This window comes from Cnephaeus nilssonii (assembly GCF_951640355.1).
Source record: "Cnephaeus nilssonii genome assembly, chromosome: 21".
NCBI classification, from domain to species: domain Eukaryota; kingdom Metazoa; phylum Chordata; class Mammalia; order Chiroptera; family Vespertilionidae; genus Cnephaeus; species Cnephaeus nilssonii.
The window spans coordinates 14,824,744-14,843,819 of record NC_137092.1 but is presented as its reverse complement, the minus strand read 5'-3'; the positions used below and the strand labels follow the sequence as shown (position 1 = coordinate 14,843,819).

At 44.0% G+C, this 19,076-nt stretch overlaps 2 protein-coding genes across 25 annotated transcripts in view; both read right to left on the bottom strand.

The window, feature by feature from the left end:
- Positions 1-3,743: 3,743 nt before the first annotated feature.
- HAX1 (HCLS1 associated protein X-1) lies at positions 3,744-7,223 on the bottom strand. The gene is made up of 7 exons (XM_079761103.1): positions 6,775-7,223; positions 5,999-6,258; positions 5,630-5,817; positions 4,611-4,662; positions 4,359-4,465; positions 4,142-4,232; positions 3,744-3,995 (listed from the first exon to the last, which is right to left on the bottom strand). Exons 1-7 carry the CDS (start codon positions 6,825-6,827, stop codon positions 3,904-3,906), a joined length of 843 nt encoding a protein of 280 aa, XP_079617229.1. The 5' UTR covers positions 6,828-7,223; the 3' UTR covers positions 3,744-3,903.
- A 782-nt stretch (positions 7,224-8,005) lies between these two features.
- UBAP2L (ubiquitin associated protein 2 like) overlaps positions 8,006-19,076 on the bottom strand; it is a 43,438-nt gene continuing 32,367 nt past the window's right edge. For 6 of the 24 annotated variants that reach the window (XM_079761089.1, XM_079761078.1, XM_079761096.1 and 3 more), the window contains 7 exons: positions 18,370-18,423; positions 17,689-17,770; positions 16,753-16,970; positions 16,191-16,296; positions 11,300-11,367; positions 10,165-10,362; positions 8,449-9,746 (listed from right to left, as the gene is read on the bottom strand). In XM_079761089.1, coding sequence (XP_079617215.1) covers positions 9,171-9,746; positions 10,165-10,362; positions 11,300-11,367; positions 16,191-16,296; positions 16,753-16,970; positions 17,689-17,770; positions 18,370-18,423 — 1,302 coding nt within the window. In that variant the 3' untranslated portion in view covers positions 8,449-9,170. Of the gene's footprint in view, positions 8,178-8,210; positions 8,361-8,448; positions 9,747-10,164; positions 10,363-11,299; positions 11,368-14,282; positions 14,685-16,190; positions 16,297-16,752; positions 16,971-17,688; positions 17,771-18,369; positions 18,424-19,076 lie in introns of those variants that run through there. The other 18 variants (XM_079761098.1, XM_079761083.1, XM_079761082.1 and 15 more) reach the window with 8 other exon arrangements.

Sequence of the window (19,076 nt, the reverse complement as noted above, 5' to 3'; positions counted from 1 at the left end):
CCATTGAACCACACCAGCCGGGTGCTACTAGTAATTTTTTTGTTGTTGATTCCTTATATATTTTTTCTACACATAAGCTCATGGTACCTATAAATACAGTTCTACTTCTTCCTTTCCTTACCATGTCTTTCTCTAGCTAGAAACTTCAGTACAATGTTGAATAGCAGTGGTAAGAGCAGGTATCTTATATTTCTAATCTTAGTTGGAAAAGCACCATTAAATATAATGTTTAGTAGAGTAGAACTTCGGTTCTTGAACTTAATTCATTCTGAAAGGTTGTTCAAAAACCAAATCGTTTTTTCCCATTAGAAATAATGTAAGTTGAATTAATTGGTTCCAGATCCCCAATTATCCCATTTTTAAAAATATTTTATTCATTTTTTACAGAGAGGAAGGGAGAGGGAGAGAGAGTTAGAAACATCGATGAGAGAGAAATATCAATCAGCTGCCTCCTGCACACCCCCTACTGGGGATGTGCCCACAACCAAGGTACATGCCCTTGACCAGAATCGAAACTGGGTGGTTAGGGCCAATTATCCCATTTTAATCTCTTATGTACAGTACATGTCTAATGTGCTATTTAATCTATAAACACATTAAAAACAAAAAGGACATGAAATGTAAATGAAAGTTTAACAAAAAGGAAATGAACAGTAAAAAAAGAAAAATTTAATAATAAGCAGCAACAAAAGCAAAAAAACCAAAAATATTCACAGCACAATTTCTTGAGATGTTAACAACCTGAGGTTTAGCGGTAAACTGACTCATACTTGATAATTCTCTCCTGTGTCGCTTGAGAGACACGTCACTGATCATATCAGCATGAAAGGGTTGTCAGATTGAGAAGTGAATTGTTCAAGATGGGAGATGTTTGAGAACTGAGGTTTGATCGTATATGTTTTTGCTAATACCCTTTTAATGTCTAAAGGTGTCTATTATACCCCCACATTTAATCATAGTTTACTTGAGTATAAAATTCTAGAATGGAAATAATTTTCCTTTAGTATTTAAAAAGGCAATGCTCCATTAACTTTCTTTTTTTTTTTGATAGAGAAGGAGAGGGAGAGAAAAACATCTATGTGAGAGTAAGACATTGATTGGCTGCTTTTTGCATGCCCCTTACCAGGGATCAGGACTGCAACCCAGGCCTGTGTCTTGACTGGGAATCAAACTGGCAACCTTTCAGTGCACTGAACAACACCCAACCAAGTGAGCCACACCAGCCAGGGCCTGTCTATCTTTTATAGCCTTCTGTTCTGGTTTTAGGGATATATCATCTCATGTTCCTAAGGACATTAAAGACTTGTGTTCTTTTTTTTAAAACATTTTTTATTGATTTTTTACAGAGAGGAAGGGAGAGGGAGAGTTAGAAACATCGATGAAAAAGAAACATCAATCAGCTGCCTCCTGCACACCCCCTACTGGGGATGTACCCACAACCAAGGTGCATGCCCTTGACCGGAATCAAACCTGGGACCCTTGAATCTATAGGCCAACGCTCTATCCACTGAGCCAAACTGGTTAGGGCAAGATTTGTGTTCTTGCTAAATTTTCATCTTTCTGTATAGTCTGTTTCTTCCAAGTTGCTTCTTTTGTTTGTATGAATCTCCATCCTTCTTGCTGGAGGCTGCTCACAGATGTCTGGTAATCTCTGGCTCCATTTGTGCCTACGGTGGTACTCTAAAAGGCTGATCAAAAATATCAATCATAGCCCTGGCTGGTGTGTTCAGTGGTTAGAAGGGTCACAGGTTTGATCCCCAGCTCCAGTCGGGTACTTGCAGGAGGCAACCAATCATTGTGTCTCTCTCACATCCATGTTCCTCTCTTTCCCCCTCCCTCTCTCTAAAAGCAATAGAAAAATATCCTCCAGTGAGGATTAACAACAGCAACAACAAAAATCAACTACATTCTAATTTTTTTTAAAGGTGGGAGGCCCTTGTTCTACTAAATACAACTATAGTATTCAAAAGCGTGATATGGCTCATTGGCCGCAAAGCTCAGTTGGTTAGAGCTTCGTCCTGGTCAGGGCACATACAAGAATCAACCAAATGGCCCTAGCCAGTTTCGCTCAGTGGTTAGATCGTTAGCTCCGACTGAAGGGTCAAGGGTTTGATTCCGGTCAAGGGCCAAACGATGTGTCTCTCTCACATTGATGTTTCTTTCTCTATCTCCCCCTCCCTTCCTTCCATTCTCTAAAAATCAATGGGAAATATATCTTCAGATGAGGATTAACAACAACAACGAAAAAGTGTGATATGGGCACAAAGATGGACTACTAGATTAATAAGAGAGAATAGAGTCCAGCCAGTGTGGCTCAGTGGGTGAGTGTGGATCTATGGACCAGGAGGTCACAGTTCGAGTCCCAGGGCACATGGCTGGGTTGTGGGCTCAATTCCCAGTAGGGGGCGTGCAGGAGGCAGTGATCAATGGTTCTCTCTCATCATTGATGTTTCTATCTCTCTCCCCCTTCCTCTCTGAAATCAATAAAGTGTGTGTGTGTATATGTATGTATGTACACACACACACACACACACACACACACACACACACTAGAGGCCTGGTGCATGAAATTCATGCACGACGGGTAGGGTCCCCTAGGCCTGGCCAGAGATCAGGGCCAATCAGGGCCTTCCGGCTGCTGGCTGGGGTCTTCCTTCATTCCGTGCCGCCCCCTGGTGGTCAGCACATGTCATAGCGAGCAATTGGTCTCCCGGTCAAACTCCCGAGGGGACACTTTGCATATTAGCCTTTCATATATCTGTATATCTACAGAATATATCCACAGATATATATCTATAGGTATAGATATATATCTATATATTCATATATAGAGAGAGGGAGAGAATAGAAAGACACAGGGATATATGTTATCTGTATGTGTATTTGTAATATTTGTACATATATATGACTATATATGTTTTCAAATGGAAATAAAATTGGTTCCCTGATTCGTATCATATAGGAAGATAAATTCCAGGTGGATTTAAAAACCTAAATGTAAAAGGCCAAACTACAGAACCCGTAGAGGATAATAAAGGAGAGTATCCTTTTAAGCTTGGGTTAAGAGAGATTTCTAAAAATATAAATAATAACCATAAGTGAAAAGATAAATTTGGCTACAATAAATCAAAAGATAACAAAGAATGAAAAGACTAAATTCCATTACTATATTTCCTCTCCTTTGTTGTTATATACCTCTTTAGAAAAATACCTTTATTTTCATTTTAGTGGGATTTCCAGAGGAAAGAGGTAAATAAATCTGAAGATCTGCTCCTCAAAGCCATAGTGCTAAAAACTTTTCTAATGAGAAAAAGATCCCTAATGTTGTGCTGAATTATAGCTTATCTAACATATATAAAAAAATAAGAGCATACCAGTAAAGGAAGAAATATTTGCCCATGTAGTTCCTTAAATTATCCCATGAGCTATCCAATCAAAGTGATCCCACACCAAGGGAAGCAGTTTCCCCTACAATTCCAAGCACTCTTGTTTTTTTTGGAATCTGATGCATCCATGTCTGGAAATTCTCTTGGGAATTATCTCTACATACCCTATCTCCTTCAAGAGGAAAATTATTTTCTACTGGTACCTGATCTTTACTTATCGAATCAGGTTTTGGAAGTAGAACAAAAAATTAAGAAACAAGGAGAAGGCTTTAGGCCAAGATAATTTAGGAAACCCTGGATGGTGCTAGAAAGTGGAACAACCTTAACAAAACCAAGACCAAGAAATTAGCATAAATAAAGGTTTTATTGGTCAGTTTGCATGAATGACATACTGACATGCCCCCAACTCACTGTCCCACACACCAAGGCCTGAGGTGGCAGGAGAGGCTAAGCCCACTGATGGTGAGAAAAGGGTGGGAGGTGGGAAGAACATGAAGGCCTCTGAGGGTTAACAAGGCTACTGGGACCGGGACCGGGACCAACGACCTAGGAATAAATCCAGGATGGAAAAGGCATCATCCAGGGCTGGAGCTGTTGGTGATTCCGGATCTAAGGAAGAAAGTGATAGACACAGACACACTAAGTGGCTAGGCAGAGGCAAAGGATGGGAATAATATTAAAAGGTAGAAGAGTAAGGGTTTTCCTTTTCCAAGGAATTAAAAGATGGATCACTTTGATTCACACTCTTCACTTACCATCTCTAGGACTGCCATCTGCTTCTTGATGGGTTACTGTGGTTTCTGTTCGGCCCTCACTGTCCACCACAGTCCGGCGTTCCTCTACTGTCTACAAGGGAAAGCCCCACAAATATCCTTAACATCACTAAAGGTGAGGTCCCTGGTTTCTTTACAAAGAACCCTCTGTCCAAAACATCCTTAGCCACAGTTCCTTTTACCCCTCTCCCCAACTCACCCCATCTGGCCTAGTGATCTTGGTCACAGAGACACTCTTGAAATAGGATTTGGGCTGGGGCTGCAGAACTGGGCCAAGGCCCTCCTGGGAAACCTGGGAATCAAGATCTAGAAGGACAGAGAGAAGAAACAGGAAAGAAAGAGTCTGAGGGAAAGAAGGAACAAGTGTGTCAGGAAGAAACTTTAGGGAGAGAGAACAGAGAGAACTTCTGAAGAACAACAGAGGGCTGGTAAATGTCCTCTCCAGACTCACCCTTGTCCTCTTTGGCTCTAGAATGGGGGGTCAGAGGCCACATATCATCAAACTGCAGAAGAAGCCAAAGGAGATGAAATGACATCTTTCAATCTGAAACTTGAGGAGTCACAGAACCCAAAATATTCCCAAGTTCCAAAACCACCTCTCCCCAGAAGAGATAGTCCTATTCAAGATTGCTTTATTTACTCATTCTCCCTCTTTCCTAGCTGTTTTATGTATCCTTCTACCAAAAAAGCCTTTCTGCCCTGGCTGGTGTGGCTCAGTTGGTTGGAGTGTCATCCCCTGCAATGAAGGGCTTTGGGTTCGATTCTGGGTCAGGTCACACACCCAGGTTGCAGGTTTGATCCCCCATCTGGATGTGTGCAGAGGCAACCCACCAGTATTGATGTTCCTCTCCCCCTCTCTCTCAAATCAATAAAGACATATCCTTGCGTGAGGATTGAAATATAAAAATAAAAGTGGGGCCCTAACTGGTTTGGCTCAGTTGATAGAGCATCGGCCTGCGGACTCAAGGGTCCCAGGTTCGATTCCCGTCAAGGGCATGTACCTTGGTTGCGGGCATATCCCCAGTAGGGAGTGTGCAAGAGGCAGCTGAATCGATGTTTCTCTCTCATCGATGTTTCTGACTCTCTATCCCTCTCCTTTCCTCTCTGTAAAAAATCAATAAAATATATATTAAAAAATAATAAAAAATAAAAGTGGGGATGGTAAATTAAAAAAAAAAAAAAGCCTTAATGAACTAACTTTCCTGACCTCCCCCAATAATCCTGCCTTGCCCAAGAATCACACAGACCAGTGTTTCCTTTGTGTGTTTTTTTTTTTTAAAGAAAAAGCAGAACTCCTATTTCCCCCCCAAAGAAAATACTACAAGAAGCTTAATATAGGAAACAGATAAATACACTTAGTGGGGGGCCAGTATTTCAACCCAAGAATGTTAGATTCCAACAAGGATTTTAGTTTTTGCACTCTATTAGGTGTCTCCCACAGGCTTTCATTTCAGGCTCAGATGTACTCACCCTATGAAAAGGTCTCTGGGAGCCCCAGTCTGGTGCTGGTTTTGGAGAGTCAGTTCTTGTTTCACTCTCCAAGACCCCCCCAAAGATCCTGTGTTGGTGACTGTCTGGATACTTAAGCATTGAGTCCCGAAGCGTCTGTCCCTCCTGCAATCTCCCACTAGATGTCTCTGACTCAGGACCTGGAAGTTCTGCAGGAAGATGGCAAGTGTATGGCTGCTGGGGGAGGGAAAGGACTTGGGATCTTTTAACCCCCCTTGAAATTATCAGTCTTCTCACACTTCCCACCCCCCAACTACTTTCTGCAGGCTCTTTATTTCACCCACCAACCCAGTAGAAACCATAGGTTCTCCCTCAGGGGCAGCCACACACCAGGAGGACGGGAAGGCAAGGTCCAGGCCCCCATCTCGCTGAAGATGTTATTAAAATCCCGCACTAGGTCATCAAAGCCGAAGTTGTCGTGGAAACGCATCCCTCCTCCAGGGGTGAAGCTGAAGCCGAAGCCAAATTCCTCAGGGGGCTGGGGACCCTCAAACCTCGAGCTCCCAGGGCCCCAGCTGGCTCCTCCTTCTTCTTCATCCTCATCCTCATCTTCATCTCGAGTCATCCCTCCAAAAAAGGGATCTCTGTGGCTGGGGTGGAGGCAGATTGGCCACCAAAATTTCAGCACTCACTCCTTAAACCATACAATCAACTCATGGGTGGCAAAGTGGAACAAGAACAGGTGTCTGGGGAGCTGATGTGAGGATTAGAAGACTGGCCATCGGGGTATTGTTTTTAATCAGGTAGTCCTCACCTCGCGACTCCTCCCAAGCACCTCCCCTCGGCTTTTCTTCCGTGTCTCCCAGCCCCTCCCTTCTCCCAAGGTCCTGCTCACTCGCTCATTGTCCTCTACCCCAAAGCCCCACTGTCTCCCCGCCCAGGCCCTGTTGCATCACCCCAGATTGGAGAAAGGCTTAAGCTGTTGCTTTTCCTCCTAACGACCGCCTTGGTTACTGTCGCGGGGTGAGTGTTCAATGTTGTGTCTTCTGTTCTCTCCACGAGTTGAAGGAGTGGAGATAGAGGATGTTTTTCCAAATATAGGGTGTCAGAGGTCAAGCTCCCCTCAGAAGAACCCCCTCCCTTGTCCGACCCGAATCCATTCTCACCTCCGAGGTCCAGAAAAGCCGAAAAAGCCCCGAAAGAGGTCAAAGAGGCTCATTCCCGTATTGGGATTCGAACCTCCGAATCCCACCCGAGGCCCATTCACACCGGGAGGAAAGCCTGCGCTACGCCGTCGGAAATTGAGCGGAGAGTCAGCTCACGCTGCCGGAAAGCAAACCTGCGATCGACACCCTGTCGTAAAATGATCGTAAGCAGGACGTGGAGGGGGCGGGGCAGGCGGGCCTCTCAAATTCGAAAGGCTTTCATTTCACCGCAGCAGTTCGTTTTTTTCTGGTAGTGGGCGTCCTGAATTTTCATCTTCCAGTGATCACCAGTCTCCTAAGCCAATTCTCCTTCTTGCCGACCAACCCGGCCCAATAAGGTATTTCCCTCCAAAAAGGGATCTCTGGTGCCGATAAAGCCGTCGGACGGCAGCCCATCCGCACAAATGAACCGGTCCCACGCCCACCCTCACCGCCGGTTCACCACATCCGTGGACGACCAGTCCTCCATCTGAAACCACCTTGCCCCTTCTTCGGACCTGTTTCTTGACTGACCTCAGTGAAGTCTAAGTGGGATGGACAAAATATTTTATCAAACTCCTTTAGTACTGAATTCCCCAGACTTTAATAGTTAGACATGGGGACACATGCACTTAATCTCATCTCTCCAGCTAAGGAGCTTGTCATAACCATAAAGGATTCTTTTAATTTTTTCTATGCAGGCTTTACAACCAGCAGAATAAATGCTTTGTGAGAGACCAAGGGACATCTAGTGAAGTCTCGGAAGAGAAGAAATAATTTGGGGCTCTAAGTATCCCCCTTTTCCTACCATTCATGGCTTTCAAAGCCTCTCCCTCCTGCACCCCTACCCCAATCTCATCCCTGGCCTTCCTCTAGACTCCTTTTCGGGCGTTTGGGTATAGCTATGGAAAATGAAAGCACTCCAGCAGCAAGAACTACTCCTAGGAAAATTGGGCCCCAAACTTCAGTTTTGCCAGCACACAGTGCATGTTGCCCTACTTTCCAATTCACTTGCTTGGACCCAGCTAAATTATACTTTGACTTTACAAAGGCATTTCTTTCAGCTCCTCCTTAATCCTCTCCTTTTCCACCCAATACCCACTATCCCACTCCCTTTACTGCCTGAAATCTGCTGTATATGTAGCAGTTTTTGAAGGAAATGAAGATTTGAGATGGTTCTTTCCAGGCAACAGGCTGTGAAATTCTTAGGGGAGAAGGGAAGAGAATCCCCTCAAGGGCACAGTACTAAATCATTAAGGTCAGAGGTGTTCTTAAAGGATGAAGATTTCATTTTATTCCACTGCCTTCGGGGCCTGCTAGAAGAGGCCCAGTTGGTACAGTAATACTTATTCACCAAGCTGGTCATCCGCGAGACTGAGGATGTCCTAGACGGAGCAAGAATGGGCAGAGGCTGAAGGTAGATGTTTTCTTTTTATATATACAAGACACATTAATCCATTAAATTTGAAGACACAGTACAAAAAAAAAAAAAAAAAAACCACTTCAACTAATCCATCTGACAATGCTGTTCATATTCATGACGCCATTTTTTGTTGTTGTTTTGCTTCCTAATAATAAAGGAGGAGACATAGGGCTGTTGGGCTGATATATATTTGGGGGTTCCCCCCTCCCCACCTTACCCATACACCACCAGGGTGAACAGGAGGAAAAGGAAGGGCAGGGCCCACAGCAAAGTTTCATAATCTTGAATGCAAGGGGGAAGGAGGAAAGGAAAGGGGGGGGGGGGGGAGTGAAAATACAAATCCTATAATACATACAACAGAGTGGGGATGGTATGGGAATGAACAGACATGAAGCTGAGGCATGGGGTGGGCCACTGGGGGTGAGGGTGGGGCAGCGGAACCCCTCCACATTCCTCTCTTTGCTGCTGTTTCCATAGTTGCCAGGCTGAGAAGCCCTCTCAGAAGATGGGACCAGGAAGAGAGGGTCGGGGCCTCAGTTGGCCCCCCAGCTGTAGCTGTTGTAGGCAGACTTGTTGGTCTGGGGCTTCTGCGGGATGGAGCTGGTCTGGCTACGTTGCCCGCTGCCCGTCTGCAGGGGAATGGGAGGATGATGGGGAGGAAAAAGGTGTCTAGTTAGTGTTGACAAATTTGTGACATCTTCAGGTGGAGATTTGGAAATCATCTTGCTTTCCCATTCCCCTTGCTTAGAAACTATTCTGAAGCTTCTCAACCACAGAAAATTTGGTTTATATGGCTGCTAAAGCACCTCTGACCAAAACAAAAAACAAAAAAATCACAAACAAAAAGCACCAAAAAACCCTTTAAATAGGGGAAAGATGAAAAGAGGGCAAGATACCTTCAGAGATTAGACAGTAAATCAGTTCTACTCATTTTCAATTGTACCTTCTCCTCTCCTCATCCCCCTGCTCTGAGAAAAGGCAACTCTCTAGAGAGAATTATGGCCTCTTGGAGATGAGTGATCACAAGTGATTTCATTTTCATTGATCCCCAGGAAGGCCTCATTTGGAAAGCTGCCTTTGAGAGCAAAGAAGCTCTTATTCCAGTTCCCCAGCCACCTATGGTGGAGGAGAGGCCACTTGTACCCCATGGCTCCCCACCCGCCACATGTATCATATCTGTGAGCCCATTACAGGCAAGGTGGAGAGACAGTCTCGAGGCCCCAGGCTTCAGATGCTGCCCCAAGAATCCTTTCCATTCCAGTAACCAAGTGTTCCCAGAGTTGGGGAAGGGCAGAAAGAAAGAGGGCATTGAGGAGGGGAGGACAAGAGAGGAATGGGAGGCCAGAGAGCTCAGCAAGGTGTTTATGTTTGTGTATCCCGATTTGTGATCGTGCAAACTTTTCTCAAATTCCCTAAGGCTGTGGAGGTGTAATGGGGACTGAAAAGGAGTGGGTTCAAGCATATCATTCAGTTTCATTACCTGCTCCTCCTGCTGGCGCTGGCAACAGAGAATCATCTGCAAATATGGTAGCTGAGGCAGAACCAGGATATATGGAAAATAAAGGGACAAACTTTGACAATAGAACTCCACCATTATCAGAAGGGAAAGCTATAATGTGAGGGAAGGGGGAGGGCTGGGAGAGGTAAGAGGGAAGGTGTGACCCAGGTCTGATGGGATGAGGAAAACTGTGATATGGGAGGAGGTGGAGGAGAAAGGCACCGAAGGAATTGGGCAGAATTAGGTTTCAGTCTGGCCCCTTCTCTGACGTCTCCTTTGCCGGCCACTTGTGTTATGTGCGCTTGTGTCTGTAATGTGCTGTGTGCCCATGGCTGGCGCTGGGGAGGATTGGGTGGAGGTGGTGGTGAGGAAGGGTAAGAAAAGGAAAGGGAAGGCAGTTTTAAGGGATAAGAAGGAAGAGGAAGAGAAAGGAGAGAGGGAGGGCTATTACCTGGCCATCCTGCTGTAGGTGATGGTGAAGGATCTGGGAGTGCGGCTGCTGATGGGGGGTCAGAATGTGCATAAAGGGGGCAGGTGGGTAGGCAGCAGCTGTGGCTGGATTGATGGGCCCCCCACTTCCTAGGGCTGAAGGCAAGTTGAAGGAGGCAGCAGGAGTACCGGAATGAAAACCTTGTTTCTCAAAAGATTGCTATCCAGGAGGATGGGAGGAGAGAGTAAAAGGGATCAGCAAACGAATCCTTAGGATTTGAGCCCAAGCTCTCCCACCCTCAAAAAGCAGCATGGTGTCATAGAAGGAATGCTGCACCTGAAGTCAGATATTCAAGTCTCAGTCCCAGCTCTGTGCTTTAATAGCTGTGTGATCCTGAGAAAATTACTCTCTGAGCCTGTTTTCTCATATATAAAACGGATGCTTATCGACCTCTTAGTTGTAAGGACCAAATGAGAGGCTGGATGTGAAAGCACTTTGTAAAACCTGTCATATACAAACATAGTGAAATCTGCTGACTACTCCTTAGCACCCCTATCTCTGGAGTTGGGTAGAAATAGGAACTCCATGGATTTTTTTCAAAAGAAATGCTGAGTTATCTTTAGTGTTAAAGGTCTTGGCCATGAAGCACTCCACCATAACTCCTAAACTTTGTATCAAACTTTAAAATATTTATGGTGGTGGGAGAAAAAAAACAAAAACAAATCTGTGGATAATTAAAATGCTTCACTTTAGTTACTGAGTTGGGCTTTGCCCACTCCTTTCCCACTCTTTATTGTAGATATACTTACAAAGAATGGAATGAACTTATTTTCCTTCATTCCATATTCATTCTCTTTGGAAGTTATGAAAAGGTTTGTTGTGTGTAGGTTAAGGACCAGTTACACAATAAATCACATGACACATTACAATTTTCCAACCTTCCTATGATATTCATTTGTTCTCTCCCTCCCTGAAGAATAAATTTGAGCTTCCTCGAGAAACTAAAGTCTAAAGATGAATCATTTTCTAGTAGAATGGGTTTCCTGACACCTGCTCACAGGTGTTAGGGCTGTTCCTGCTCACTTCTATCAATGCAACTCCATCTTTTCTATGTCCGTCTCTCTTTTTCCACTTCTATCCAGAGCCAGGCACCTACCTGGGTTTTGGAGTACACAGAACCCGAGATATCTGGCACGCCCGTGTTACTGGAGGTGACTGATACACCTGAGGGAGGAGGAAACAGATAGGAGGATTAGCTCAGCTAGCTGCCTGATCCCTCTCCCTGGGAGGTGGTGAGTGACATGTGAAGTCTTTCTAGCTATAGCACGGCAAGGGAATTTTGGTCTGTTTTTCCAGCTTCAGGTCAGTCTTGAGGGATAAGAACTCATGACACAAAGGCTAGCTAAGTGTTCTCTTGTCCTTTCCAGGTGTGTACTGAGTATATGTGTGAGAGTGAGGTGAGTTGGTTTTGGAGGGACAAGGGGAAATAGCCAAAACTCACTAGTACATAAGTTTTCAAAACACCTCTGTAGCAAAGCCCAACAGGAATGTATTACACTTATATTGTCCATTTCAAATCAATCCACCCAAACTTCACTCACTCCTGCTGAAGACAGGTAATCTGGCTCTTTTCCTGTTCATGAAGAGACAGACACTCCTGGGCTCAAAATCCATGCTTTCATAGCATAAGGTAAGTACTAGAGAAGCAGTTCAATTCCACCTCCAAAAGTACTTTTATTCTCAGAGCTTCAGCTCACTTAGCCCAGCTTCTCCAATCTTGGAGCTTCTCGGCTGTATACTTACGAGCTGGCATAAAGATGAAGATCCATCTACGCATTTTAAGGGAAGGGGGGTAAGGAAGGCATATAGGAATAGGCTATCTCTTGCAGTCTCGGTGGAACACAAAACCTAAATGTTACTCTAGTTTACAACTTTAGCTTCTTCATGAGATAAAGGCTTCAATCCATACTCTAACAACTTGCATGTTTCCTTTTGAAAAACTCGTTACCACCACTACAACTTAAAGGAAACCAAAGTAATACAATTCCTCATTTTAATTTATACTCCTTAAACTGAAACACACATAGTCTACATCCTGGGGCAAAAGGTCAAGGATAGAGGAAAAAAGCCATCAGGTAAGCTAATCCAGCATCTTATTAAAATTGTATGCGAAGATTTGAGGTAAAGTAACTCAAATTTAACTAGGAACTTAAAGCATGATTTTAAAAGGTATATTAGTTCTCATGAATTGAGATAAAATGAAACTCCAGAAGAACTTTGTATTTTAGTCTATGTCCTTGGAGCCTTCTCCTTTGCTGTTAGGATTACTTTGACAGAAGAGTTTTTTAGAAACACTATACTGAAGTGACCAAATCACAAATGAAGAATCCTCCATTCACCCGCAATTCAGCAGCAATCCCCCTTCAAACTCCAGAACCCAAATCCTCCCAATGTCTAGGACAAAGGCAGCCATCAAAAGTTAAGCCCACCTTAGACAGCCACTTTAGAATCTTCCCAATAGAAGTGGCATCTTAACCTGGAAACCCCTCCCACATCACAAGTCCAGATAGTTCCAGGGAGGAGCAAACACCAACTAGGAAAAAGAACAGAACTACAGAAAGCAAGCATGAGAAAATACTTCCCCGTGTCCAAAGTATCAACTCTATACTTTCTAGGCACAAAAGTAAAAGGCAGGGGCAATATATGACCTGATCGAGTTTTCTTCCCCTTCCCTTTTTTCAAATCCCAGGAGCCCATCTGGTAAATCACCGGTAGTTGGCCTAACTTGAAAAAAACTAGCTTATTTTTTTTGTATGGAAAAGGCTACGCTGATGAGGTTTATATGGAAGGTTTGAGTAAAGTAGAATAGACAGGATATAAATAGAACATGTTTTAGGAAAATGAGATGATAGAATTTTACTGCAAAGACTCAAACAGCTTGCTGACACCCCTTGGTCATCCCACACAAATGGAAGAAATGGCTAACTTGACTCTCAAACTGGGTGGTAAGGAGCAATTTAGTTTCAATGTGCCCCTACTTGGTCTCATTCTTTTCAGAGGCTGGACTAGCTAAAAACCAGCTTATAGTTCAGAGGCTTTAAGTTGGATATTGGCTAAAGGGACTGGAAATACAGGGGGGGAAAGAGATTTCTCCTTGTAGCTGCCATAATAGCTTCAGTGTAAGCATTAGAGGTCTCTACCTACCCTTTGCCAGTTATTAGAAAGCTCCTTTACCAGTTATTAGAAAGCTCCTCAGGCTCGAGTTATCTTGTTTTCCTTCCAAGAGTCAAAATCCTCTTCTATAACCAACTCCCAAACATGATGATCACACTAACACCATGTGGACAACAGGGAGGAGAACCAAGAACCAACTCTCTCCCTTGGAAAGTTGGTTACATCCCCAGGACAAAATTACTCCAGAGGGCTAGGAACAAAGAAAGTAATATCGGGGTTTCCAATTAACCAAGAATGGTGGTCTCACTGTGCAAGTTAATTGTAAACAAAGGGCTGGTGATGTACTAGTGGGATTGAGTGGGGATGAGAATTTCTATAGTCGAGGATATCTAACCAAACTTCTCCCACACATCATTAGCTACACCCACAAGTGCAAAACACTAATAATCCACAATCCCTGAAGGGACTAAGAACAATGCTCCAGGCTAGCACAGTTTCCACAGCCTGAGTCATTAACTAGCTGGTCCCTCAAAACTCTATCAGATCTCAACCAGCCACTTGGCCTGAGGGAACCAAATGTGGGAATTAAGCCTTGAAGATACTTCCCCAACAACAGCTCTGAACACCATCTCTTCTACCTTTCACCATGACATGACGCTAAACCTCTTTTCCTTCCCCCCTGCTTATGTCAGAGGCATGGGGAAGATCTGAGTGAAAAGTGAAGAGCTATAATAAGCATGGAGAATCAGGGATTTTCTACAAATAACTTTCTTTACCAACCAATCAACAGGTTGGAAACTGAGACTGTTTCCCCTCCCCCATCTTCATAAAATCACCATACTGAAAAGTTACCAGTTCTTTGGCTATGCTGGAGTTTGATTGAAAAGGCCACCCTCCACCCTTCATCCACTGCACAACATTGGATCCTAGTGTCCAGAAAGACATGCACGGAAAGAACGCCAGAGTTAGCTAAAGAAATACCACAGTTTATTGAAGACTACAAATATTTTTTGTTACAAGTTGAAACTACATGCCTTCCAGAAAACAAAAGCAACAGCAGGTGTGTGCATTGATGCTTCGGAGGTGCTGCACCGCTTGAACTCGAAATGGGTAAGACAGGGTCAGACACATGGGGAGAGGGAACTGGGGGAAGGGCAAGTTCAAAAGCCCAGAAGGTATCCACCAACTCATTTCCCCAAGCCACGCAGGCCATGGCCTCAGCTCAGCAGGCTCTCCTCAGTGGTCTGGTTTCTGAAACAAGACTTCAGTGCAAATTTATACACACACACAAAACATAGCCCCCAGCCTTGGGCCAAATTAGCTCTCTGCCGTCCAGAAATGCTTGTAAGGGGGTGGATATTTTCTTCCTAAAAGGAATCAAATACATAAAAATAAATGAATTTAGAGGTTGATGAGGAATGGGATGACAACCTTCTGTGGGGCTGGGAACTGGGGGTTCTCAAAAGGGCTGTTAGAGAGTTTCTGAAATCCTAAGGGAGGTAAGAAGCTACGATTTCCAGAATCAGGTATGCTATTCTTGAACATGGTCCAGCTAAAACTTAGATCTAATCTTGGAATGGGGCAATTCCAAATCAAAAAGCTTATTAATACTTCCCCAAGGATTAGGGTGGATAGTGCTCAGTGAGAGGAATAGCCAACAGGGGTCCTAGATATTAAATCTCAATGGGTGCCTCAGGATTTCTTGAGTTTAAATCTTGACCTAAGTCATACAACACAGTTCAAAACTCCACCTGGCTGTTAGTTCCCAGACCAACTGTCATCTGTGCTCAGCTCAGTTTCCCAATTATTAAAACCTTGGGCAATTTATCAACTTGGAGGCCACACAAGGGTGAAGAATGCAGATGCAGCTCCATCCTAATCATCATGAAACCATAATTGAGCAGAGATTTTTGAAGTACAAACCTCAATCCCATCCTCCTCCCCCCACCCATATTCATCTACAAATCACTGAAAAAAGTAGATGGAGTTGTTTTATTCAAAGACTCCTTTTCTTACTCCCTGTCCTCCAAAAGTGGAGTACAGGTGTCAGGTATAGGAGCAAGGGATGGACTAAGAATCTTTTAGGTCAGTACCCATTCAGGAGATTCCAACATTTCCCTCCCTGCCATCAGATGTGCAAATGAATTTTGCAAAGAGCCCAGCCACACAAGTGAAGGAACCTAAAGGTCCAACTCTCACTTTACTGAGTACAGGCATACTTGGTTTTATTGCACCTCACAAGTGTTGCATTTTTTGGAAAGTGAAGGCAAGACCATCCACCATCAAAGACTACAACTCATTTTATTATGGTGGTTTGGAAGAGAATCCACAATATCTCCAAGTTATGCCTATACTCATGCCCTAATTCTTTCTCTCCACATTTTAGGTCTCCTAGCTTGGGATTTAAAGGGGGCCACATAAAAAAAGTAGTACAACAAAGATATTTAAGCTAAGTCTACTACAGCACACTAGCAAAGAAACCATTTAACCCTTCTATTCAGTAAATATGTCCCCTTTTGTATGATCGGTACCATACATATTAACACTTGCCTCCATTGACATCTCAATGAAATCTTGGGGCCCCTGGCCCTGCTTTCCCACCCAAATATTAGGCCAGCCAGCATATGCTAATAGTCAATACATGCTCCAGGCCATCCCTGTCATGAGTAGTGAATATATGGTCTAGTATCAAGCTCCTGTTAGGGCTGCTCAGGCAGACACACAAGCAATCAATCATTAACAATCATACATGAGCAGCAGCACACCCTCACCAACACAATTTTATTTTATCAAGCACAGAGTCTTCCTCCTTGAAAACTCATTTAGTAACATCCCAGAGACACCACTGACAGCTGGGGTCAAGGTAAGCTTACCAGTGTTGTATCCATGAGACCCATATCCACTTGGCTGTTGGAAAGGGGTGGCCGATGCATTCACACTGACATTCACACCATGCTGCTTGGAAGAGGTAGGAGCCACCTAAAGAGTAAAAAGGCCAGAACTGCAGTGAAATGCCAGCAGAGTACCATTCACCCTACCCGTCTTCGTTCAGGGACTAAAGCATTCAGATGATTACCCACTGTGACACAGGCTGACCACAGTTCACTTAGTGAATGAAATAGGCTCCCTACCAACTTTCTAAAATCAGTGAAGTCAATAAATGGTATTTGAAAGAAGGGAAAAGGGCAGTGATAGCAGGGAATGAAAGACAGTCTGGGAGTAAAGCTATATGCTATCATATTCCTACTTTAGCTAATTCTAAGAACAGGTAATCCTTATCCCAATGCCCCCAAATTCCAGCCCCACTCCCTCCCCCAGGCCAGAAAGAGAAACTGTTCCGCTTCATCCATTATGAAAAAGTCTTTGAAAGCACCTAGAATAGTGTCCAGGGTTAGGATACTTTACCACAAGGAAAGACCAAGCCCAAGTACTCACAGGGAACACAGCAGGCCCATACTGGAAGGTGCTGGGGAGGCCCGGAACCCCTGTGTAGTATGGCAGGCTGGTGTAACTGTAGCCAGGAGGCAGCGCCGGGTTCAGGAATGTCTGCTGCGTGGTGTGGTGAGTCTGCGTCTGGTTCTGTTGGGGTTGGGCCAAGGTAGTGGCCGGGGCTGGGGAAGAGGCATCCCCACGGCCAAACTTTGTGAGGTCACCTGTGACAGGAGAGGCTAAATGTACCTGCCTCTTTCACCCCCCACACCAATGCAGAATTACTTCTGGTTTCACATGATTCCAGAAAATCCTGTTAAATTTGAATTACATTTCTTTGCAGCTCCATTTAGCACTGCCCAGCACACAGCAAGCACAGTGCTAGTCAAGGACTAATGTCGAATGACTGTGCAATGCTGCAGGAGAGACAGGCTCCCAGAATAAAATTCCTGCATGATTTCCCTGCCTACTTATCTTATTTCATCTCCCCCAAATCTCCCTCCAGGGGAACACTCCAGGCTAGATTCAAAAAAAACAATGATAGGTCAAGAAAATGGTAGATCAGTGAGGACAACAGAAGGCGGCCCATGGATAATCAAGGTAATGGCAATGAGACTGCCACTGTGAGTAGGGTACAGGAGCAGAGATGAGCAGAAGACGGCCAGTTCAACCTCTGCATTTCCTGGAAAAAGCTGGAGAATGTCTGAAAACCAAATCAAAATATCATCTGGAATCACAGGGAGACAATAAAAAGTGAGATAAGGAAAAACTTGCCACATGGCCAACTTTAGCAGGATTCTGAATCTATCTACCAATACTGATTCATCACATCCATTCTATATTTCTGCCAAAGATCTTAACTGAACTGGGACGCTTCCTGCTAATCAGGTTTCTGCCACCAATCTCAACACACTCTTTTATTTAGCCCTATCCCAGTCCTACCAGAATAAGGGTTGCTGGCCAGGCTACCATCCCTCCCAGTCAGCGGCGTGGTGGGTGTGGGAAATGGGATGCTGTAGTAATCCTAGAAGAGAGAAGTAAAAGAGCAGAGAGTCAATGCCACTATTCTCCTCTCTGTTGAGAGGCAGGAAAATGTTGAAGTAATGCAACTTATCCAGCCACTGAATAGGCTGGCTAGAAGTGGCACAAACTCCAAATTACTCTTGCATACACTGTCCCCCCTGCCTGGCCATGAGCAGAGTCAAGCAAGGTCTACGGGTATGCTCAGTGTAAAACACACCAAGTCCACCAGGACCAGTAATATCCTGAAACCTGTGGATAATTATTCCTAATAGTCTACTACTAATGAGAAAATAGATCTTTCTAGAATTCGAAATGTCTGAAACATACAGAAAGCATCTTGAAAGTTCCAGGGTACCCTGAGTTATAAAATGCTAAAATTTGTTTACTTCAAAGTTGCCACAATTATGATTTTTCTTTTAAGTTATCTTCTATTAGAGCCACTTCCCAAAACATCATACTCTGATATATCTTAAATCAAAGTGTATGTATGAAGGTAATGGTTATGGAGCTATGACTTAGCAACTGAACATGTGAAAGTAATCCCCCCAACACTAATTTTAAGATTACTTTCTTTTCCTAAGCCCTACATCACATACTCACCAATGGAAATCTTGTCTGAAGCATCTGCAGGTCATCATAACCATATACTTGTGGCTGAAAGATACAAGCATGTAAGAATATTAATGTGGACTGGTCATGATACTAGCAACCAAGGAGCTAGGAAACAAGGTAAATCAACAGAACATTCATCCTCATTTTTAGGGAAGAATAGGAGACAGATTGTTTCCTTTAAGAGGAAAGAAGTAAATACAAAGAGATTAAGTGATTCATGAAAGGTATTGAAGCTTTCCATGAGTTACATACTAGTGATTCAACTAGACTGGCTTCTGACACAAGTCATACATAAATAGCCTGCTCTTACTTTCTGTTCCACCAGCCTGTCTCTTATAGTTTTCAAAACATAGCTTAGCCCTGGGCTGATGTGGCTCACTTGGTTTGGGTGTCGTCCCATACACCAAGAGGTTGCTGATTTGATTCCTGGTCAGGGCACATGCCCAGATTGCAGGCTTGATTCCTATAGGAGGCATGCAGGAGGCAGCCAAGCCGAACGATGTTGCCCTCTCACATTGAATTTCTCCCTCCCTCCCTTCCTCTCTCTACAAAACCAATTTAAAAGATTTTTTTAAAATTTAAATATATAGTTTTTACAGTATTACAGATGTCACCTATTTCTACCCCCAACCCCGTTTGCAAAAAGCGACTACTGTCAGCCACCTATTTTCAGGTAGACCCAATAGAGTTGGGAA